At 38.8% G+C, this 25,595-nt stretch overlaps 1 protein-coding gene across 13 annotated transcripts in view; it reads right to left on the reverse strand.

Annotated features, from left to right (window-relative positions):
• ENOX2 (ecto-NOX disulfide-thiol exchanger 2) overlaps positions 1-25,595 on the reverse strand; it is a 258,800-nt gene that overhangs the window by 45,732 nt on the left and 187,473 nt on the right. For 11 of the 13 annotated variants that reach the window (XM_045471598.1, XM_045471596.1, XM_045471594.1 and 8 more), the window contains 2 exons: positions 18,061-18,195; positions 4,475-4,630 (listed from right to left, as the gene is read on the reverse strand). In XM_045471598.1, coding sequence (XP_045327554.1) covers positions 4,475-4,630; positions 18,061-18,157 — 253 coding nt within the window. In that variant the 5' untranslated portion in view covers positions 18,158-18,195. Of the gene's footprint in view, positions 1-4,474; positions 4,631-8,400; positions 8,463-18,060; positions 18,196-25,595 lie in introns of those variants that run through there. The other 2 variants (XM_045471595.1, XM_045471587.1) reach the window with 2 other exon arrangements.

Here is a 25,595-nt window from a genome sequence, read left to right on the forward strand (position 1 = left end):
AGTAGCGTCCAGAATTCTGGGGATTTATTTGTTTTCCTTGGGTAAATGTAGAAAGTCTCTTTGATAGCATTCACCGAGATTTAGGTGTATGCCACCAAACAAGGCAATGGTCTGTACTATCTTCCTTAGTAGACAGTACTTATTCTTTAATTAACAGCTCAAAGCACTTTATTGTCTGGGCCTGATTTACTAATCCCACTGAAATACAGTGATCTGGGCACAGCAATGATAACTCCATAGGAGAGGAAATTCAAAGTCCACCTATTAATCAGGTAATGTGCTGAACTCTTGTAATACCCAATCACTACTGTGGACAGAGAAGAAGAAAACTTCATGTAAAATGATTCAAGATAACTGAGAGTATAAAAAAAACTTTAATCTCTGGTAATGGAAAAGGAGGAACTTCTAGCAATTCTAATTACAACTAAGCACCTACTCTGGGGAGCTCTGTTGGGGCAATCAGCATTAAGATCAGAGTCACTGCTGATCTTTGAGAAATGAGGCAGGGGACAGCATGGAGAACCTATAAACCACTTGCATCTTGCGTTTCAAAGGAGCATCACAGATCACTCAACTTGTTTGCCAGAATTTACATACTGCAAAGTGTTTGAGTTGATGTTATTAGATGCCTAAGACTGAAGGCCCCCTCGATAATCAGCAGGGGTCAGATATATTTTAATGTAATTCCAACTGATTGGAAATAATCAGAAGACTAGTGAATTTTTATTAATTCTCAATTTACCCACTTTCTCTAACTTTTTTTTATAGAACCCAGCCCTAGGAGACAAAATGAGATTGGCCTGTTCTGATACAGTAAAATGAAAAAATCACTCTTTTTCTGGCTCCTGGGTGCTTTCCCATGTCCCTGTACACAGATAGCAGATGATATTCCACCATTTATTCCTCATTTACTATTAACTTGACAGTAGATTCCAAATGCAACCTCTTCATGTAGAAGCTCTATCAGCTGAAGTGGGAGGAAAACCAATAGTGTGGTGTCCTGAAAGCCAAGTAAAGAAAGTATACCAATGACTAAGGAGTAATCAACTGTGTTGCATATGGCTATTAGGTCAATTAGGAAGAGAACTGAGGAGTAACTACTGGATTTAGGTCACTAGTATTCTTTTTTCTTAAAGTTTATTTATTTTGAGAGAGACAGAGATAGCGTGAGTGGGGGAGGGGCAGAGAGAGGATCCCAAGCAGGCTCTACGCTGTCAGTGCAGAGCACGACGTAGGCTCGATTTCACCAACTGTGAGATCATGACCTGAGCCAAAACTAAGAGTCGGACACTTAACTGACTGAGCCACCCAGGTGCCCCTGGTCACTAGAGTTCTTAAACAAGGGAAGTTTTGATAGAGGAGTGGGGCAAGAGCATAAATGAAGATTTAAAAGAGAATTGGAAAACAACTGGAAACAGCAAGTAAAGAAGACTTTTGCTGCTACTGGGTATACAGAAATGCAAACTCCTCTTTCTCTTTTACATTTTCAAATGTTAGAATTCCTCAGGGCACTTAGCTTGTTTGTCATCCTTTCTTGATCTATATAACCTCTCTAGTGGTCTTAGTCATTCTTACACCTTCAAATCACCTAATGTTTCAAGAAGGATGAAGGGATTACTAGTACTAAGAATAGCAGAGACATAAAGTAATTTAAGGGCTAAAAATTACCCATTGGGCCTAGCACCCAATATTTAGGTGGAAATGCATTAGAGCAATGAATGATTAACTGTTGTTTTAATTTCCATATCTTCCACGTGGCAATGTTCCAGGAGAAGGTAGGCTTGCAGTTGGGCTGGAGAGGAGTGTGATACTGGGAAGCAGCTGCACTTGACTAAAAGGATGGGTACGTGGCAAGTAGAAACAATGGATTGAAGACAGTCACATGAAGCATACCAGTGAACTTTGAAGTCAGGAGTTGGACTTGGCACTTGTAGGCAATGGGAACCTTGGGGCTTCTGGGTTCTGTATATGTGACAAGCACCTGGATGAAGTGTCAGGTGGGAGAGGGGGGAAGGAACTGATGGTAAAGATACTGTCTAATGAAGCAACAAGACAGAAGCAGATTGGATGGGTGCATAAAGAGACTGTGAGAGTCCCCAGATCACAGGACCTTACTGTTGAGAGGCCACTGAGTGCAAGACAATATACCAGACACAGAAGCAGAATATACCGGAGGTAGGCATAAATACCGGGGTTTATAATCAAGGCCTTATCGGACAAGGTTGGTAGGCTCTGGAGAAGGTTAAGTGACTTAGTCGTACCAAGTCCCTGCTCTTCCCATCACACTTTCACAGTGTGAGGCTGTGAACAAAAACGGCACTTGCCATGCTTTCAGCACCGAACAGAGGGAGTCTTCTCCATTAGCCATTGTGTTTTCCCCACACAATTAACCTGAGCCCCCTTTTGACAAAATCCAAGTTCTAAACAGGAAACAGAACACCAGTTCACTTTAAGCTGTGTCAGGAGTGTTGGTTTTTAATTCAATTCCAAAGCCAGGTTCCTTCCCTGAAGCCACAACTTTATTGGTACTAATTGCTCTGTCAGTATTCTTAACACAGAGATGAAGAAAAAATGTATTGAGCCATGAAGGTAAAATGCTTCCCTCTCGCTCTGGCTCTTCCAGCTCAGACTCAAGAAGGCATGAATGTACGTGGGAAAGATAAATGTATTTGAGGGATGTTTATCTGTTTCTTTTCCTAGAGACAATCAAAAGTTAGAGCCTCTTTAAGCCGTGTATGTCTACATTCCTTTAAAGACCACTCAATGTGGTCTATGTGTTATACACAATGTATCTGTTATTCTTTGGCAATTCAGAGACTGAATATCCTGTAAAGTCATCTCTTGTACCCAACCTAGACATTACAAGGTATGAGCCATCCTATTACGTTAGACTTGATTGAGACAATGAAAGCCTAGGGCAAGCTGATTATGTGATAAATGATTAAACCAGCAGGATTGTACCTTTACATAAACAGGAGGTTTTAACACTGGAAATGCCTAAATTCATGGCTTTTGAAGTGAAAAAATGTAGAATTAGTGACGCATAGCTTTCCTTAATCCAAAAGCAACACGCTGGATGAAAGGGAAAAAAGTCCATTGCCCATTTGTAGGGACAGTGGCACTAAGAGGAAGAGACAGGGTACAACAGTGCCATTCATTCACCTAGGCACTAAACACAAATCCAGGAATGGCCACTTGAGCTGGCAGATAAGGCCTACTAGGCCATCTTATTCTGCATTCCCTAATTCTCTTGTGACATACTAGCTCTTCTCCCAATTCAGTCCTCTGAGATGCAGCCTCCTAGATTTCTTATTGGCCTAGAAGGAAGTACCCTGCTGACAATCAAGTTCAAAGACCTGAAGAAGGCACTGAGAACATTTCTCACTAGCAAAAAGAGATGAGATGATTTGGTCAATGAACCTTACTGATTCTAAAGTCCTGTTAGCTATGGATAGACTATACTAAGAATTTGGGTCCCTGCCAGGGCCTGATTCCATGATTAACTAATTCCTGTGTAAGGTAGGAGATGAAATAGTTGTCTGAAGTCACATGTCAAAAGTTCATGTTTATTGTGATAAGGCAAGTTCACTTGATCTATGGCCTGAACCCTTGAATGTGTCCCTTAACATGTTTAATCTTAGCACTGTAGTGGCAGCTCCCTTAAGTAGGTCACCCAGCACCACTAGAACTGTGGAAAAAGCTTTAATGAGGCTTGGGTCATGTGTAGAAATAACGTCTGATCACTTAAAGTACATAAAACCACAAATAGACCTAGAAAAATGTTTGAGTCAATTATTGCTGCTATATTTTAAGTGAAATATGGCCAACATATGTTTGCAGATATTTTTAAGAGTCTAAGGAGAAACCTATTCATTACTGCCAAGATAGATCCATAGATCATTTCCACATGAATTTCATTGACTAGATGGATGCAAGTGGTTCGACTCAGTCTCAGTATTCCTCTTTGCCCTCGTAGCAAGTTAAACCTCACCCCACTGTCTATTGCAGCCCATCAGTTGAATAGCAGTAGTTTGAGTGATGTGTGAATATAGCTAGTAGCAATGGAGGATTCTTAGCACCAAATATGTATTCTCATGTGCCTCGGGCAGGCTCAGACACACACTATTACTGCCATTATCAGCATGTAGGCCAGTTATGAAAAAGAGAGTCTGCAAATGACAGTGTTGAACAATTTGTGTCAGGTGTCTTTGTACGAACACACTTGAATTCCTTACCAGATGGCATTAGAAACACGTTTTATCATTTGTAATGCAACCAACACACAGAAATCTACTATTCTATGCATAAAATTCAACCTTGCCTAATAAGAGAAAATTTTCCCGTCTTCTGTTTTCTAGGTGAAGCTTCTGTATATACATCTATGAAGCCCTAGGGTATTTTTTTTTGAAAAAGAAGAAAGTGTTCCTAGACACCAAAACATTATGACTTGTGTGGAGAAAAAGCAGAATATTACTTGGATTTGGAGGGAAAAGTGTGCAGCTTTTACAGTGTATGATCTCTTTTACTACTGGCATATCTGGTGGAATTGGAGGAGGTACTATTCCCAAGCCAGGCATCATTGGAGTGATTGGTGGAATTCCAGTCATCATTCCAAGAGCAGGATCAAAGTCTAAAAAAGGAGAGGAAAGAGAGAACAATAAATGACACCAGGCAAGGCCAAGTGGAGGCAGAATGTTACCTTATACATTTCAAGCCAAGGGACTTTCTAAGATGAAGGCAAAATATTTAAGAAAACACGGTATTAGCATTAGGTCTTAAATATTATATTCTACTTGTGCATTTTCCTTTTGGGATAGGGATCTTTGTTTTTGCTTGATCAGTCTATTTGTCTCTCTATATATATCATTTTTGACATCCAAGGCCTTTCATACTATGTGCCTTGTCTGTTGATTTTGCCTTTACTAGTTCTCAACACACATTCTCTGCTCCATACAGACAAGGCTCCCTACTATCCCTTGTCTTTTTGCAGTATAGCATGGTATTAAGAGCATACAATTTTGGGGATCAGGCAGACCTGGGACCTACTTCTATTGTTTGCTTAGCAGGATGAATCTTTTGAACCCCCATTTCATCATCTGCAAACACCTACCTTATAGGGAATTGTGACGAATAAGCAAAAACGATGAATGCAATGTGCTTAGCATAATGTATAGCACAAAAATATTCAATGAATAACTATTCTTCTTGCTTTTGTTCATATTGTTCTCCCTTCTTGGAATCACTAGACTCTCTCCCAATTCTCCCCATACTTAAGGCTGGCCTTAAGTCTCACCCTCCCTGAAGAACTTTTTTTCCAGATAATTCTGGTTCATTCTCAACTCTGTGTTGAAAAATTGTTCTACACTTGTTTCTACTGAATTTTATTTTATTTTGCATCATCTTTTGTTTTATTCAGGGATGCTTCTAGGATGTGTAGGGGCCCCCAAACAAATACTTTTCTGTGGGGCTCATCTATATAAACAATTCAATTCACCCCAAATCAACATCAACACTATTTCCCTGGCGCAATCTCATGTGATACCATGAAAGAAATACCACACCAGGTAGCTGGAGTGATTTACTTGCCAGGCTACCTTCCTGGAACAGAGTCTGGGAGGACTCCATAGGCCTGAGTTCTGAAGCTTCTTGGAGAATATGGTTGACTCCACATGTAGAGTAGAGGATTAGAGAATTCCCCAAAGAGGAGAAATGATGACTGGGGTCCACACAGGTTCAGGCTGAGATTGGGACTCTTTGCTTAGACAACACTGCAGGCACTGGTCAGTCCCAGACAATGAAGAGGAATTTTAAAAATTTCAAGAAAGGTGCTCCTTGAGATTAGAACCTATATACGACCTATTCTGGACTCAGGGCACCTACCCTGATTACACTACCTACCTTAGCACTGGGTAGGGGGCCTTAGAAAACATCAAGGCAGGCATTTCAAAGCAGGAGGTCCCCTGAGATGCAGGCTTAGGGCAAAGTTCCCACTTGCTTGGGTCTGTGGGTGGTACTGATTTTGTTTAAATTTTGTCTCTATAACAAAATGCAAGTTCTCTGAGAGAAGGAAATCCATTATACTTCCTTATTCTCTACCTCTCAGCCCTGTCCTCTGCTACAGAATGCACAGCGGGCTGCAAGCAAAGAAAGTATTGCATAAGGAGCTGTGATAATGTAGGGGCAGTTGCAGTAGCAGTAGTGTACCTGAACCCCCAAAACTTCACTCTGCTCACCACAAAAACACGAGGGGGCAATCCTTATAAGCACATCCTCAAGGAGCTCAGAATTCCCTGGGTGGTTCTCCAAGATGTTGAAAGGGATGGATCTAAACAGTGGGAAGAATGTGTGGTCCCTATAGAAGTGGAACTTCAGGTACAATAGGTCCAGTAGGGGTGAGTCTCATGACTGGGCAGATAGGCAGGTGGTAGCACATGTGCACAGCCAGTCCACAAGAGCTAGAGCATTCGCCATCTTCCCACATGCCTGTGATGCTGAAATATCAAGACCCCGGATATGTTTGGGAAGAAAAAAATGTCTTCCAAGAAATTTCCAAGAAATTAGAGGAAAATTTCTTTTTCTGAAAACAAATTTACTTTTAGCCTTCACGTGCAATCTCACCCAACATGCACTTTTACACATGCATGTGAGCACATGCACTCTCTCTCACGCACCCTCTCTCTCTCTCTCTCCTGCCTTCCTCCTTGTGGCCCTCATATCTCTACTTTTCTCCACATAGTAGTGGAAGGTTTCTTAATATCTGTGTACCACCATTTTGTTTTTGATAAAAGCGGGGATAAATGATGACATTTAGCTCAAAGGATGAAAGGACAGAACAGATACGAAAACCCATGGCATGATAAGTGGTAGTCCTGATAGGTAAGTTTCCTTCCTTCCATTCAAAACATGCATACACACAATAAATTCACTGTTTTGGGCATCCATTCCCACATTCCACAAGCATTCGTGATAGGTTTTTATATGTCAGGCTCTATCAGGTGGGGGCAGGGGGTCCAGGTCTTCCTTTCCATCTTGGAGGACTTAGGCCCCTGATGCCCTATGTTCCCACACTGAAGAATAGGAGCACTGTGGTTAAAAATACCATTTACGTCTTTGGAAAATTTGATTTCTTGTGTTTATTATTTTGGAAAAATTGTTAACATTATCTCACCCATTTACAAACTGTTAATTTTCCGTAGGAAAAGATCAGATTAGATTGTGTGCCAACTAAACAATTCCATCCATTTTTCCTCTCCAACTGAAATGTTTTTCTTCCTTTTATTGTTCTGCCTGCCTCCTCATTGTTATTCATACAGCTCTGTCACTCACAACTCTGCCTTACCACAGATTACAGAAACATCAGTTCATTAAGCAAGTCCTGCCACTTCGGCTGAGAAAGAAATGCCCGTCTCCATGTACTGTCTACTAACAAATGGAGACAAACAAAAAACAAATACACAAGATAAATATAACTCCTGACTGAGGTACTCACCACTCTGTTTGGTATGATTGCATTAATATTTTATGAAATTCATTTAAAAGCAGATGTATTCATGACATATGGCTAAAGCAAAGAGTAGATAAACTCCCTTTCTTTCTTGCGTTCAATATGACAAGAGCTCCATAGGCTACACTGCCAAGCAGGGCTTGCTAGAGGGCAGGTTGCACATGACATTTCAAAGGCTCCTAACACATTGATTATTTCTTTTGTTTATCTTCAACCATTAAGCACCCAAGTCGATGTAAATTTCTGATGCCAACCAAGAAAATAACCATTTGAAGTCATGGGACTTATACAAGTATTGCAGAACCTGAAATATCAAAGAAGTCCAACAATTTAAAACACATTGGGAATAGGACACCAGAGAAATTATCTCCCTCTTTGAGCCTTCAAGCCTGGCTTGAGGAGTACACCTATAATTACATAGTATTAATATTTATGTTAGGAATTCAAACTTCTGAAGGAGATCTGAAATCATTTTATACAAGGGCTATGGAAAAGGCCAACGTATTCCTCCAAAGTCCTTCCTATAATAAATGCCCTGTTCTGTTTTGCTTTTATATCTCTCCTTCCAGTTCCTTTTCCCTGCAGCCTTTCTGACTTGGTATTGCCATGCCTGGAAGTGTCATAAATGTTGGTTTGCGTTTGTCTTCTGATTCATGAACTTCCCAAAGTCCCAGCTTAACTGGAAATGCCACAAGTGCTGTGTGTCAGTTGGACCAGCTTGCTCCTCTGAGTTGCAACTCTACTACGTGATTGCAAGTAATATTTCAGTGTGGCCTTAAGCTTTCCTGCCCCCTAGCAACTTGTGCTCATTCTACCTAGAGTAGTTACCTGGCAGTACAATTATCTTCCATTCTCTTTATACATTTGAGCCAGGGGGTTACATTGCAGGCACATACCATTTCTGTGCTGCCATCCAGTCATCCATATGTCCATCCATTCAATAGTCTGATGCCAGGCCCTGCTCCAGGAGTTGGGATTTAAGGAACGAGTAAGACAAAATCCTCAGCCTCATAGTCTAGTTTGGAAACATCCATGCAGTTACACTTATGTATCACCAATTATTATAAACAGCCAAATTGTTTACTGGATGCTTACAGTGTACTAGGCACTGTGTTAAGCATTTTATATAATCACATTCCAAGAAGACTGTGACCTAGCTACTGTTATTATCCTTCATTTTATAAAGAAATTAGGCCTCAGAGTGTTGAGTTACTTGCCCAAGATTATACAGCCAGTAAGAAGCAGAACTAGGATTCAAATCCAGGTTGGTCTAACTATTAATACTCTTAACCACTACACTGCCTCTCAATGCAGTGTGACAATTGTTTTAATGAATTAATTATAGGTATAAAGTGAAACTGGTATGATGAAAAACATGGCAAATGAACAACTAAGCACTTCCATACAGTTATTTTTTCCCAGTGTGACAGATTAAAGGGGGATACAAATTCTTTGACACCCCTCTCACCAAGAGGTAAAATCTATGTCCCCCACCCCCATTTGAATATGGATGGGTTCCACACTGCTTTGACATAAGAGAAGTTGTGCCTGTTTTCAGGCTCAGGCCTTGAGAGAGACACCATTCCCACTTCTTGTTTCTGGGATTGCATGCTATGGGACCTTCAAGACACCATGTAACGTGTCGGACTACTGTGGTAGAGAGACATGTGGAGAGGGCCTTAGAGTAAATGGAAGGAGAGAGATCCAGCTGAGCCCAGTGTTTTAAGCTGTCCCTGCCAAAATGCCATGCATATGAATAAAGTTGTCTTGGAATCTCCAGACTAGACTACCACAGCTGAGGCATCCCAGTTGATACCATATGGCATAGAAGAATTGCTCATAAGAGTCCTGCCCAAATTCTTCACCCGGAAAATCTTAAAATAGAATAAAATGACTGCTTTTTAAGCTACTAAGTTATAAAGTAGTTTGTCATACAGCAATAGACAGAATATGCAGCATGCCTAGGGTCTGGGGTGTGATTAGTTAGTTAATAGAGTTGGCTATTTCCAAAGAATGGGAATAGAAAGTACACTAAGTACCCAAACTAGACTGACCATGATTTTTTCTCAGATTATTGAAATGGTGCTGTGGGATCCTGCAAGGTCCCAGAGCCACCATCTTGAGCACTTGTGGTCATTGCACTGCACGGCCCATTGAAACAATGCCAGGTGACTGATACTCTACTAGATGGACTAAGATTACAGATGTCTACAAAGCACTAGAAACCTTAGAGGTTGCCCATTTTTGATGCCTGACAAATTTTCCACACTCACCAATTTTATGGTTCAATTCTTGATATTTTCTGGCAGGATGGATCACACTGGTTTTCTTCCAATAAACTGCAAACTCCACTTTTGTAGCGGGGGAGAGGGATGGTGTCCATAATACTATTAACCATTAATTGTGTATGGATTTTCAGGTTTTATACATATCATCTCATTTAATTTTCACAATCCTAAGGAATGGACAATATACTACTCCCTATTTTACAGATGAGGAAATTGAAGCTCACAGAATTAACACTGTATGGCCATACAGTAGGTGGCTTTTACTAACCACATTCTCAATCATTCATCTATATTGCTTCCCACAAAGTCCATGGATCCACTGGAAAAAAGAGATACTCCCTGTCAGATTAAGCTCTATCTCTACCGACCCAACCTGTAGCAGGCCTTCAAATGTTTCTCTCCAAAAGGCTACCACCTGGTTGTTTATCTCTACACTTAGAACTTCCTGTTCAGGTGTTTGATACACATATTGCCACACTAATAGTTAATTTAGAGGCCTCTTTAAAATCCATTGTCTCAACTTTGACTCACAGATGAAGTTAAAATTGTGGCAGTGTATGAACTGGAAGTGGGCAAAGGTAGGAGGTGACACATTTACTGTTGGTCTTGCCTTTTTAGCACTGGACCTGGTTCTGGCTAGCTGGAAGCCCCTTCATATCGTCAGAAAGGCTCTGCCTGCACTTAGTGACTTCTTGCCATCCAAGAGCCCCTCCAGGCCCATAAAGGCATTTCCATTTTGTTAGGTGTTCCAGAGACTCTTTGAGCATCAGGAGGTAGTTGGCACTCACAATAAAACCACGGAAATGCAACCATAGATTAGTCTAAAATAAGTGTTCCAAATGAGATCTAAATATAATTAAGGTATTTTACAGAAAATTGATTCCAATTCAGGTATACATTTCTGGGACATTATTGCTATTTGTTTAGAGTTCCTATAAAATTCATTGGAAAATAAGAATTTTGCCTGGGTATTATGAAATTTTAACCCACTACAGTTCTGACTGCCTCTTCGCCATGCAAATCCTCACAAAGACTTTTCAAGCAGTCAATCTTAAGAGAGAACATATATTTCTAAGGACAGCCTGGCTACACTGACAGATGATCCTGCAGTTATCAGTAGCCCTCTTGGAAATAGAGCACTAGTTTCCAAATTTTTGCATAATGACTCTCAAATTCTACTAACATCTGCCTGCTTCTCCAAAACATCATCTAAACCCTTACTTCAGGCCAGCTGGAAAGTTGAGGCAGGGCTTGGTTTGTGTACAATGGCAAATGAGGTAGCAAACTAAGCTTGGGTGGATTATATGGCATATTAGAGTTCACAAAGACTCTCCCCAGTAAATCTCAACTTTGATTTCAAATTTATACAAATGAAGCTTTATTTCTTTAGTATAAATTTTTGCAAATATCTACCTTTCTAGCCCACCTTCCCCCTATTCCTTCCTATTTATTTATACTGTGTTCTTCCTTTGTTAGAACATTTGACAGATTAAGGATCATGACCTTGACTCTCATCATGGGAGGCTGTGAACACCTTTGGAGGGGCATTACTGAGGACATTTCACTCTACATCTGTGGTTCCAAGATTTCTAGAGTTTAGAGAGGAATAAAAATAATTACATATGTACGTATATTATCTTCCTCTTAATTTGCCAAAACAAGACGTGGGAAAAAAAAAAAACAGAAACTAGCTAATATACCATGCACACAGTTCATAAAAGACAGAATATTTTAAACCAAACAATGTAGAAAGTCTATAATCTCAGAATAAAGAACAGTCATTTCAACTAAGCAAATTTAGTTTTATATAAAAATCACTATATTTTTAGTTTTTATATTTTGCAGCAAATTAGGGAAAATAATATTGACTAGTCCTGGGCTACACAACTGTGCTTGGGCTTCAGAAATTACTCAACTACCTCACTTAGTGTACATCCCTATAAGAAGCTCCCTATGAAAAAAATTCTTTCAGAGCTAAAATGTCAAATACACACACAAAATTGTGAAGGGCCATGAAAAGTTTGACTTCTCTGAGGTTTGGTATATTTTTTCTTCATGGAAAATGCAAATTACATAACTTATCATGTTTCCCTTTTTGTTTTGGCTATCTGGTCACGGGTACAGCTCAACTTTAGAAATTGGGTAGGATCCTATGACCTACACATCTGAATTCTAATTAACCTCCCTACCTGGTCTTCACTTAAAAATGTATATTTATTTTGAGAAACAGGGAGAGAGGGAGAGAGGAAGAGAGAGAGGGAGTAGAAGAGGGGCAGAGAGAGAGGAGAGAGAGAATCCTACGTAGGCTCTGTGCTGACAGCACAGAGCCCAACTAGAGATCATGACCTGAGTTGAGGTCAAGAGTCAGAGGCTTAACTGACTGAACCACCCAGGTGCCCCCTGGTCTTCACCTTTGACTTTCATTTATATTTTCCTAGAAGCTGGTTTATTTTGCTTGTAATTTTTCTCTTTTATTATAACCTTTCTCATATGCTGCCTCAAACTTTGTGGAATGGGATGATGTAATTCTACTCAATATTTAACCATTGTCCCCATGCCGTATACTCTAGTATACATTCCAGTAATTGATGCATCATTTCCTCTTCCTGGATCATTTTTAGCCCTTTTTTTCACCTGATACATTCTCATATATCTCTGCATACTGAGCTCAAATATTACCACTTCTGTGAACCTTCCCAGACCACCACCATCTACCTAGCACTCCCTCTCATCCCACCCTAGCTAAAATAGTACTTTTCGATATGTTTCTACTGAGACATTTGCTACATTGTAGTGTAGTGATATTGACTTTGCCTCTGCTAGTGGACTCTGAGCTTGAAGGCAAGGATTGAACCATACCCATTTTGGATACCCCGTGACCCTAACCCTAGCTCAATATGTTTTTAATGAATGGATGGATGAATAAAAGCACAAATGGGGGCGCCTGGGTGGCGCAGTCGGTTAAGCGTCCGAGGCGCAGTCGGTTAAGCGTCCGACTTCAGCCAGGTCACGATCTCGCGGTCCGTGAGTTCGAGCCCCGCGTCGGGCTCTGGGCTGATGGCTCGGAGCCTGGAGCCTGTTTCCGATTCTGTGTCTCCCTCTCTCTCTGCCCCTCCCCCGTTCATGCTCTGTCTCTCTCTGTCCCAAAAATAAATAAACGTTGAAAAAAAAAATTAAAAAAAAAAAAAAAGCACAAATGAACAAAATGGATAGGAAGCCCTTGATATGTTATCATTCAAGAGGCATCTCATATGTGAGATGTATTAGGGAGAAATTATGGAGGTTCTCAAAGTACTGAAGCCAGTAAGAGGGCAAGAATCTTGTCTTTTTTTTTCATTGCTTTATCCCCAGGGTTTCTCACAGTTCTCTGTGTACAGCAGGCCTCAGTAAATATTTCTTGTATGAATGAATGAACAAATGATCTCATTTGGCCACTCTTTGTAATAGTTTCCATGGGGAGTTTTGAGAGTACCATCACTGGGTAGGCTTCAAGCTTCTTTTATGGAGGCATTAATTCTATTTGGTATCGTGTTTTACATATCATTGGTTTTCAGTAAAGTGTCCACCATGCTGATGAACAGCGCTCTCTTTTCCCAGGATTTCAAACTTATCTGCCACTGAAGCCATATTCTATTTGTGGGAGATATTAAAAATAATAGAAACAAGTCTGTCTCTCCTTGAGGAGCTTGTAGAGCAGTGGCCTATCATGTGTCACACATCCTCATTCTTTCTGCTCCCATCAGAATTGGTCCCCTGGGTCCAGTGAGAACTGCCTTCTTAAAAATGACAAAATAAAGTCCATAAGTCCCTATTTTCCAACATCTCCTGTTATGGAGGTAGTATAGTCAATAAAGTGGAGATACCATAATGAGAGACTCTTCTCCTTTGGGACTTCACAGGGTTTATATTTGGATGCTAAGAATATTTTAATTGAGGGGAAAATAAAGTAAAATAAAGGAGCTATTCAATGAGTACTCCTTAATTGATCCATCTTTGGATTCATCTGGTATCATGGGCAGAACAATGCTCCTTAAACAGAAGGTCTGACCCTTCTTGGTCCCTCTCTTTGAAAACTAACATTAGTCGTATTTGACCAGCTTGGAAAAGCAAATACTCTAGCAGGAAAGACAGCTGCCAGACAGAGGAGACCTCCTAATTTGCCATCATTATGGATTAACTTTATTGAATAGCAGCTGTACAAAACACCATGTTAGATGAAAGGGAGCTCCAAACCAAACCCCAGAGATGGCCTCTCTGCTCCCCACTCAATGAATATAATGACACTACCCTGATGACAAGTATGTGTCAAGAGACTCAGCTTCCATGACAGTATGGATTTGAGTTCTCTAGGGGAAATCAAGGCAGCTTATGTATCATTTGTTTTTCATCAATGCCAAAAGCCTTTTCTATTGTCACAGACCAGATGAGACTGGACAAAAAAAAAGTTTGCTGGCTCAGTAGGAAACCTCATAAGGGGCAGAAAAGTAGCTGAATTACTGAGCCATCAGTGAGTGATCTCAGGGAACAGTTCCATGTGGCTCATTGGCTGCCATTTACATTTCAAGGAATCTTGAGGCAGGGAGGATACAGGATTGGGGGATGTTTTAGCCCATTCAGTTAAAATGTTACATAATAAAAATAACAGGCATTCTGTTCCCAAAATCTAGGCAAGAAGAAGGGTAGGCAGCATTGGATTGTGGTGTCAACCTTCCATTTCTGTGGATACACCATGAGATTTACAAGGAGCAGTCATCAGCACTAGCAGGTACTGTTCCCTTCACCTGCTATTGTCCAGCACTTCTCCCAGGGAAAATTTTGCTTCTGCATTCATTACCCTTCACTGTTGCTAAGAATACAAATGAGCCATAATTCAACTTTTTGTGAGCATATGTCAGATGTGAACTCAAAACAGTAATAAGAGTTAAGTTCATTGAGAGACTACTGTGAAGCAGGAATCATTCTAAGACTTTAATGTATTAACTCATTAATCTTCACAACAACCCCATGTCATAGATGCTATTATTATCTGTGTTTTACAGATGAAGAAACTGAGGCCTAGAGAGGTTAAGTAACTTGCAAATGTTTACATAGCTACTTAATGGTAGAGCAGGGATTTATTTGAACCTAGGCAGTAGGGACCCTGAACCTGTGTTCTAATCTCAATGGTTAAACTGCCTTCCTGAAATAATACACAGAGGGGAAAAACTAGTTGACACGAAACTCAAGTAATTTTACAGATAGCTTCGTATGTCTCAGCCCAATACTATTGCTCAAGGTACTTTTAAGACAAAAAGAGCACTACTAAACTAAATATCAGTATTTCTAAGATCTGGTTTCCAAAGTCAAGTAACTTTCCCTAAAGCATAGCTAAAAAATTACTGAAACACGAAGTTGAAGGGGACCCTGAGAATCTATTTCTTCATAGTGCTTAAGAAAATAAGATGCAGGCAAAGAGGGCTAGAAGTAGAAATGAAAATCACTCGTAAGGTTTCAAATGTCTGGCTGGAGGTGGATGTGAGGAACACTCATTAGAGCTGATGGTGGCGGCATTGAACTCAAATACTTTCAATTTAAGTGGTAGCTCAGCAGCCATTTGAAGGAAGGATGTTAGTATTTCCTTTATCTTAAAGAGCATATAGCACTACTAATAGTAATAATAATGATGGCAGTTAACTTTTACTGAGTGCTTATTACATGCCAAACATTGGGCTAAGCATATTATTTAATCTTCACAGCAATCCTATGAGGTAGATACTAGAGTTATCCTTATTTTACAGATGAGGAAACTGAGGTACAGATAGGTCAAGTAACTTGTGTGAGGTCACATAGCTAGCAAGTAGCAGAGCAATGATCCAAACCCAGTCTGTCTTTGAGGCCTATGTTGTTACATAGTAAACAAGATACTCTCTCCAGGAATAGCCCTTTGAGCTCCTGTGAAGAAAACCTACCCAAATTTTTAGGCCTGTTATTGACCCCAGCAATAAGCTTTGGGCCTATAGTGATGCCTTGGATGATTTTTTTACTCTCAATGCTAAGCCTTTTTTGCTCCACATTGCAGATGGGTGACTAAATGCTGAAGATTACCATGTGAACATAGATTTATGTTTAGACATTGTAATTTACAAATAATCCAATATAACTAACATATAGTCCCCTTTGCATCAGTGCAGATCTGGCCTCAAGATTTTTCCCTGAGACATATACCCATACAGATCAGATTTCCATGAACTGGTAATGTTTAAGGCAAATCAGATTGTTTAGCTTCTCTAGACTGTAAGAGATTATGACTCAGGACCACTCCAAACGGAGCTATAAAATAATACATAATATTTTAGTTTAAATGCTATTACAATGAAATAATGAGGAAGAACTAAATTTAAAAGACCCATTACATCCTTTAGAAATATGTATAAAAAGTATATTAATAATGATTTTAAAAATATTTTAATAGCTAACACGTTTGAGCACTATGTGCCAGGCATTGTGCTAAGGACAATTTAATTGTCACAAAAATCCTAAGGGGTTAAGTATTATTAGTCTGATTTTATGAATGAGGAAACAGAGTTTCATAGAAGATATTTAACTACTCAAAATAAAGTAGTGAAAGAAACAGGTTTGGAAGTCAGGCAGATTGACTCCAGAGTCTGAATGTTTAACCATGATGCAATAGTGGCTCCTGTCATAACACCTGCTGATTCCAGATTGGCCCCACTAGTCATTCAAAACCCAAGGAGATCTATGGTCCAATCATTCACCCTAAAAGGATCCCTGGTTGCTCATTTCAATCATGGTTGGTCTAATGGAGTAGGATGCAGTCTAGTCAACTACAGTCCAAGGCATGAATTATAGTTTGGTGGGACAGTTCATTGCCTCTGCCACATACATAATCCAAGCGCCTTCATTCTCCACCCATTTCTCATTTACATATTTTTCCTTTATATTTGGCTGCTTTTAAGCTTGTTTCCTAGTTTTCTATGTAATCACATTTCTTAATTATTAAGATTATAAAGTATTGTTGCCTATACTTGCATGCCCCCATTATATCTTATAAGGATTCAAAATCTGAATTGGAATTGTGAAATTATTTTGGGGGGAGGGGTGGAGGTCACTAACTATATAGACAAATGGCACAACAAAGTGGCATTACTCTAGATCCGTTTCTCTACTGTGTTTGTGAATAACCTGGGGATCATGTTAAAATGCAGCTTCTGATTCAGTAGCTCTGGGCTAGTGCCTAAGATTTGGCAATTCTTTTTTTTTTTTTTTTAATTTTTTTTTCAACGTTTATTTATTTTTGGGACAGAGAGAGACAGAGCATGAACGGGGGAGGGGCAGAGAGAGAGGGAGACACAGAATCGGAAACAGGCTCCAGGCTCTGAGCCATCAGCCCAGAGCCTGACGCGGGGCTCGAACTCCCGGACCGCGAGATCGTGACCTGGCTGAAGTCGGACGCTTAACCAACTGCGCCACCCAGGCGCCCCTGATTTGGCAATTCTTAATAGCTCCCAGGTTATGCAGATTATACTTTGAGTAGCAAGGTACTCGATGGGCCTGGTCCTGCCATTCTTTTAAAAGTAGGATCACAATTAGATGAACCTGGGAAGATTAATATTTAGGCTATTTTAAAAGCACTCCAGGCTTCCATAGATGGCAATTCCCTAATGTCTTCACAAATCCATTTTAACGGTTAATAGTTCTGACAGTATAGAAGCTTTTTTTGTGTTTAAACCAAACCCTTCAGAGGCTGTGTCATTTTTCTTCTGATTTTATCTTTAGTGGAGATGGAGTAAGTACAACATGCCCATTCTCTTACTGGTTACTTTGTTTAAAAAAATATGAACAGTTATTCAATGTGAACTACTTTGGAATGTTCCCTACCATCTCTTCTTCCCCACTTTAGGAATCTAAGATTTTTGAGGTGTCTAAGTCAATTCTCATTTCCACTCCATGTTTGTTTGTCTCCTCTAAATCTATAAAATTAGATAAACTTTATAATTCCTTGCCAAATTCTGTTGCCTTTTATTTCGACAACCTATTTAAATATTAATGCCCATATCCTGTATCAGCTATATCCCTAGTCCATAGTGCAATAAGGAGTATACTAGTAACTACTGGCCACCCTGCTTATAAAGCTCATGTTACAAAAATGCACACTCTAGGCAGAATCTGGTAAATGTCAACTTCAAAATAAGTTGTGTCATACTGTTATATTTATTACCACATGGTCAATAAAAAGAAACACTTGTGACGTGATTAAAAATAGCATACCAGGCAAAATTGGTTGTCCAGCGATTCCCAGTGGTGCCATTCCAAGATTATTCATTGCTGTGGCCCATGCAGTTGGATCAGACATAGGTAGCGTCATTGCAGTGGAATCCACATTCAGAGTTCTACTACTATCAGCTAAAAAAAAATGACAAGCAAAATAGTTTGTCGTATTAAGGTTTCAGTATGTAGTTTGCTTAACATAAACTGGCAAACACTTTACAGAAACAGACTGATGGACAAGTAGTAGGTAGAGCCTTAATTCCAGCTCTTTACAAGGGTTAAAACAATACAGTGTGAACTGAAAGGAAGTCATAGAATTTGAAAGAAGTTTACCAGATGGTATTTTAGTGTGTTTCTTTCTTTCTCTTTCTACTCCCTCTGTTTCTTCCTTTTCTCTTGTTTTTTTTTTCCATGAAGCCTTTATTATTCAGAGCAGTTTTATGTTCATAGCAAAATTACAGAGAAGGTACAGAGATTTCATTTATACCCTCTACCTGCACACATGCATAGCCTCCCCCATTATCAACATCCCCCACCAGAGTGGTACATTTGTTACAATGATGCATCATAATCACCTAAAAGTCATAGTTTAAATTAGGGTTCACTCTTGGTGTTGTACATTCTATGGGTTTGGAAAAATGTATAATAACATGTATACATCCTTGTGGTATCACACAGAATATTTTCACTGCCCTGAACATTCTCTGTGCTCTGCTTATATCATCCCTCCCTACACCCCAACCCCTGGCAATTACTGATCTTATTCCATCTCCATAGTTTTGCCTTTTCTATAATGTCACATAGTTGGAATCATACAACATGCAGCCTTTTCAGATTGGCTTTTCTCAGTAGTATGCATTTAAGTTTCCTCCATGTCTTTTCATGGCCTGATAGCTCATTTCTATCATAATAGAATGCTGCATAATATTCCATCATAGGGATGTACCACAGTTTATCCATTCACCTACCGAAGAACATTGTAGCTGTTTCCAAGTTTTGACAATTATGAATAAAACTGCTATAAACATTCATGTGCACATTTTTGTGTGAACATAAGTTTTCAACTCCTTTGGGGAAATGCCAAGCAGCACAATCACTGAATTGTATAGTAAGAGCATATTTACTTTTGTAAGAAACTGTCAACCTATCTTCTAAAGTAGCCAAACCATTTTGCATTCCCACTGGCAGTGAATGAGAGTTCTGTTGCTCTATATCATCACTAGTATTTAGTGATGTCAGTGTTCTGGATTCTGGCCATTCTAATAGGTGTACAGTGGTATTTCTTTGCTGTTTTAATTTGCATTTTCCTGTTACATAATACGGAATATCTTTTCATATATTTATTTGCCATCTGTATATGTTCTTTAGTGAGTTGTCTATTAAAGTTTTTGACCCGATTTTAAATCGGGCTGTTTGTTTTCTTGTTGTGTTTTAAGTGTTCTTTGTATATTTTAGATAATAGTCCTTTACCAGATGTGTATATTGCAAATATTTTCTCCCAGTTTGTGGCTTATAGTCTCATTATCTTTAAATTGTCTTTTGCAGAACATAAGATCTTAATTTTAGTTAAGTCCAGCTTATCAATAATTTCTTTCATGGATCATGCCTTTGGTGTACTAAAAAGTCATCACTGGGGTGCCTAGGTGGCTCAGCTGGTTAAGCGTCTGACTTTGGCTCAGGTCAAGATCTCACAGTTTGTGGGTTCAAGCCCCACATTTGGCTTTCTGCTGTCAGTGCAGCGCCCACTTTGGATCCCTCCTGCCTGTCTCTCATGTGCGCACGCACACACATGCGCTTTCTCTGTCCCTCCTGTGTGTGTGCTCTCTCTCTCTCGCTCTCTCTCAAAAAGAAATAAACATTAAAAAAAAAAGTCATCACCATATCCGAGGTCCTTTAGGTTTTCTCTCATGTTATTTTCTAGCAGTTTTATAGTTTTGCATTTCACATTTAGGTCTATGATCCATTTTGAGTTAATTTTTGTGATGGGTATAAGATCTGTGTTTAGATTTTTTTTGCATGAGGATTTCCAGCTGTTCTAGCACATTTGTTGAAGAGACTGTCTTTCCTCAATTGTATTGCATTTACTCCTTTGTCAAAGATCAGTTAACTCTATTTGTGGGGTCTATTTCTGGGTTCTCATTCTACTCCACTGATCTATTTGTCTATTATTTCTCCAATATCACACTGGCTTGATTGCTGTAGCTTTATAGTAAATCTTGAAGTTGGGTAGCATCAGGCTTCCAACTCTGTTCTTGTTCAACATATTTTGGATATTCTGAGCCTTTTGCCTCTCCATATAAACTTTAGAATCTGTTTGTTGATAACCACAAAATAACTTGCTTGGACTTTGATTGGGATTGCATTAAGTCAAGTTAGGAAGAACTGACATCTTGAAAATATTGAGTCTTTCTATCCATGGACATGAAATATCTCTTCATTTATTTAATTCTTCTTTTATTTCATTCATCAGGGTTTTATAGTTTTCTGGGTTTTTTTTTCAAGCACATATACCACAGGAGCTTGGGATGACTAAGAGGTTTCCTATTCTTCTCATAGTCTAGTTGCATATGATTACTTCGTCAGCTTCCATCCAAACTACTCATGCATGCAAACTAAGAAAAACCATCCAACAGCTTCCATGGTGCAAAAAAAATGAAAAATTCTATTTTTGATGTAATTTCATTTCTTTGAGGCAGTTAACATTGAATAGAGATGGACATACAATCAGCAAATATCAAATTAGCCAATTGAGTATTTTGGAAATTAGGGGGACACGAGAGAATAATCAGATAGGATATGTAGTCCTTGCCTTCAAAGGTTATACAATATAATTGAAGAGACCAATGATGGTGGCAATGATTATTACTATTACCGCTACTCTCACCACCTCCATCCATTACTACCACTAATTATTGAACACTTACCACATGCTAGGTAAAGCACTTGGCACACATTATTTTCATTTAACTTTCAAAATAACCTTGTGAAAGGGACTATTTCTATTTCCATTTAATAGATGAAAGGCTTTTAAAGGTCACATATATTGTCTAAGGTCATACAGGATATATACTTTTAGTCACAATCTTTTACTATCTCCAATGAAACCATTAAGAAACAACCAAATAATTGAATGGAATTGACTGGAAATGCTACTGAAATTTAAGTAATGAAAATGTGGCTTGAGTAGGTGGGAAAGACTTCATGGAGAAGATGGGATTTGAACAAATTGGCCAGATTTTTACAGAACATGTCTTGAGTCATGGGTAGTTATTAGATAGGTAAAGAAGGAAAAGAGGAAAAAGACATTCCAGGAGCACTGATGACATAAGAAGACACTGAAGTGAGTTATGCATGCAAGTGCATGTATATACTACATAGTTGGGAGCACAGAAAGACATATTTTTGGAAATTTCCCTCTGACTACTGATTTCTATAGAAAAATCTTTCCATGGCTTTTCTCCTACCTCTCAGTATGCACTCCAGCCAATTACACTCTAGAAGACAACTCTGTTCTAATAGTAGCTTGCTAACATCTATCACATCCTTCTAACCTGGAAATATCAGGGATGAACCTTGCCCTGGTTATTTATACAAGTGCTATTTTGTCACTGATTCGTCAGAACAAGAAAATGCAAATGTTCAAAAACGTTATTTCTGAATTATTAGTTTTTATTATTTTTCTATGCTTCCTATGCCTCTTCTCCACAACCCGCCCCCCTCCACACACACACACACACACACACACACACACACACACACACAGAGTGATTGATGGCCATAGCATTTGTTACTATAGTAGAAGTCACATTTCAGAACTGGTGATTTCTCTATCACCAGAAACTCTAGTCCTCACATCCAGTTTTCAGTTGTTTCCCATGAAGGCATAGTATGGCTAGAAATAGCCATATTGTAAATATTATTAAGAGAACAAACATAGGGCATCAGATACCCTTTGAGTCAAGAGTTTACATATTGATTATTCAGTTCATCTGAACTCCCAATCTCTAGTCCAGGGGAGACAAGTTTTAGGGAATGTTATAACTGGAAGGGACCTTTAGAGATTACTGAATCTGCACCCTGGTTTTCTCTAGTGGCTGGAGAATGACTCCAAGAGGAAACATCTAGGTTTAGAAGGACTGGGCCCCCATACCAAAAATAATTTCTTGCAACAGTTTGGCTACTCACTGGCTCTGCAGTCCTGGGAAACATAAGAGAATCAGGAATTATTCTTAATAAGGAATTCTGAGATCAAAGAACGAGAATTTACAATGTACCAACCTAGCCAAACTCTGGACTAATTTTTGGGGAGGAAAGAGAATTATCTAAATTATCAGTTTTTTTAAAGGACAGCACAGTGTTACTATTTTCAAAATATATATTAATTCAAAGTGCCTGTTAAAATGTTAGCAAGTAGAGTTCCTGCTAAGGTTGTTTGCATAAACCAGATGGTTTAGATAAGAACCATGTGGAATTTACAGCATTATTTTGCTATGATAAATTCAGTTTTTAAATTCTTAAGGAGTTCTGCCTTTTCATTTCCCTCCACTTCCCCAACACTCATCTCCACCTGTCAAATCCTACTCAGTTTTCAGGGGTCATCTCAAATGTTACATTGTCTGTGAAGCCACGTCACTAGAATTAATCACTCCTTCCTAATGTGTTATCATAACATTTTATCTAGAATTTTATTTTTATGTTTGCTTATTCTCTCATTCCTTTTCCCTAAACCAAACCTTTATTGAGTCTTAGTATGTGCCAGATCCTGTGCTAGTGACTAGGAGTTACAGAGATGAACAAAACTCATTTACTTCTCTGGAAGAACTCACAATACAATGAGAGGAATGACATATAACCTAATATAAATTATTGTAATAAGTACTGTAGTAAAACTGTGAGTAAAGTGTTATGAGAACAGAAAAGGAGTAATTAAATCTGCTGGAATGACTTGGGAAGGATGTTTGGGGTTGGAGGTGTGGAGAGGATGAGGAATACTAGGGAAGCCTTTGTTGGGAAAGAATAATTTGAAATGAGTCTTTAAGGAGGGATAGGTTTTTCCTCCAGGTAGTGATAGGAGGATTAGGATTGAAAAGCATTCCAGGAAGCAAGATCAACTGGACATTATCATTGACTGCCTTGAATTACACTTATTAAATACACGTCTCTCTTCTGCTGGCCTGCATGCTCCTATAGGTCAGGGACTTAGTTTGGGTGTCTTTGTTTCTCCATTTTTTAGTTCAGTGTCTGGTATAAAGTAGGTATTCAAGAAATATTTGGATGAATTAATAAATAAAATCAACCTACATTGATTTTGGGCACAATGAGCAATCCATGCAATGACACTCATTGATTATTTATATGTCTTTTCAGAAAGATAAATTATCTTAAAAGTTATGGCATAGTTGCTAAACTAATTCTCTCTCCAAGACAACTGAATTTACATGTAGTAATTCATTTAGATTTACAACCAGAAATAAATGCACCTAACTGATAATTCAGTTTGATATCATTGGCTATAATCTTTCTCCCATATAGGCACAGTCATACATATAAGGAAGCTTATACATTTTTACTTTCAAAGGGAAATCCCAGATGATCATCTCTGTCTGGCAAAAATCTGGATTTAAGGTCTTAACTAATAAAATATGCTGTGTTGAACATCTGTTTGGAATCATCACTTAATAGTGGAAAAATTAAGTCCAGGCCTGATTCACTTTCTAGACTAAAAATGGGCCTGATTCACTTTCTAGACTAAAAATGGACATCTAGCAATTTCTTTAAGTATTTTATAAAAGTGGTCCCATGTCACTAAAGGAAGAGATAGCTCATTTGCCCATAAGTCCTACATTCACTGGCAGTGGCCAAGAATATTCAGAAGTCAAGTACGAGTGCTGTCAAAATACCTCACCCAAGTCTGAAGAACGTGTCCTACAATGCTCATTTTTTGTTCTGCCTTGTGTGGGAACTCCTCATGAGGTCAAGGGCTGTAGACTATTTGTCAATGAATCCTTTCTCTATAAGTTGATTGAAGTTATGGTACTTTGGAACAAGAGTTCATTAGTGCCAAAAGAGTAAAAGATTTGGAAGTAATTGTCCATTTTAACTTGGTATCGCTCCATAACTATCAAATCATTGCCATCTGTTTATTTTTATATTATACTTCACTTGATTAACTAGTCAATTATTGTCAGTTATTTGATCTTGAAGACAACACACACACACACACACACACACACACACACACACACACACCCTGTAGTAGAGTTATTTCATTTGTTTCCTTTATTTCCATTGAAACAAGTTCAGTATGTTAGTGTCATCTCGTCATCTATACTCTTGTATTAAGACAAAAGATGTCCTTCTCTGACAATTCACTCTCCCATAATTCTCTTTCTTATGTCCAGGTTTATATCCATTGGTTTTTATGCTTACTATAATTTTGTTACACAGTATTGTGCAAAGTTGAAGAGAGGATTTTGTCAACAAACATCCCTTGAAAGTCTGTTAAGAGTAGGAAGCAACACTGCCTAGTGATCAAGAGCATGGGTTTGGGAGTCAGATGGTTCTGGACTACAGTATATGCTCATTCTGTTTCTCTTTACTTCTCTTCTTGCTGGTCTACCTTCCAGCCTTCCTTTTATATTTATTGTACACTCATTGTACATTTTCCGTGTGCCAGGCACCATTACAGACATTGAAGACATTATGGTGAGTCAAACAGGCCTCATGCCGATCCTTGATCTTATGAAGCTCTCTAGTGCAGAAGGGAGATATTAAAATACAGATAAACATAAAATAATTATACATTGTGATAAGTTCTATGAATAAATAACTGGATTTGATGAGAAAAATGGCAAGCTACGAATTTTGGAAAGTGATAGTATTTGCTTTATAGGTTTGTTGAAGATTAAATTAGATAATGTGGGTAAAGAATTTAGCATGGCTTCTGGCTCAGAATGAGTACTAGGTAAGTGGTAACAATAACATGGCAATAGTTAAGGTGATGATAATGAAGTAGTCCTAGCCCTTGAAGGGTTCAAAGTCTACTGAGAGACACAGCATATATAGGAATTATAATAATATACGGATAATGAAACAGAGGCACAGAGAGTTTAAGTAATCAGCTCAATATCACATAGCTAATAAGTGGTAGAATAGGAATATGAACCCAGGCAGCTCTGGTACCAATGTCCACAGTCTTATCCATCACACTAAACTCCTTCCCAAAGAGCCCTTTATTTTTTGTGTTCCCCTAGTTCATTGAACACATTACTATAATAGCCCTTATTGCATTATATTTTTATAATCTTTCTATATCTGTCTCTCCTCCTAGACTCTGGATTCCCTTATTCCTCCTGTTATTCCTCATGCCTAGACACTGCGTCTGACACAAAGTAGATGTTCAATAAAGTATTTAAAATAAATGAATGAGGAAATATATGAATATATGTAAGAGAGTCCTGTATAGACATTCTTCTTCCCAGAAGAAAGTAGGTGTGTAGCGTGTGACAAGCTATTCAGAATGGAATATCATTCTG

Source organism: Leopardus geoffroyi, chromosome X (genome assembly GCF_018350155.1).
Source record: "Leopardus geoffroyi isolate Oge1 chromosome X, O.geoffroyi_Oge1_pat1.0, whole genome shotgun sequence".
NCBI classification, from domain to species: domain Eukaryota; kingdom Metazoa; phylum Chordata; class Mammalia; order Carnivora; family Felidae; genus Leopardus; species Leopardus geoffroyi.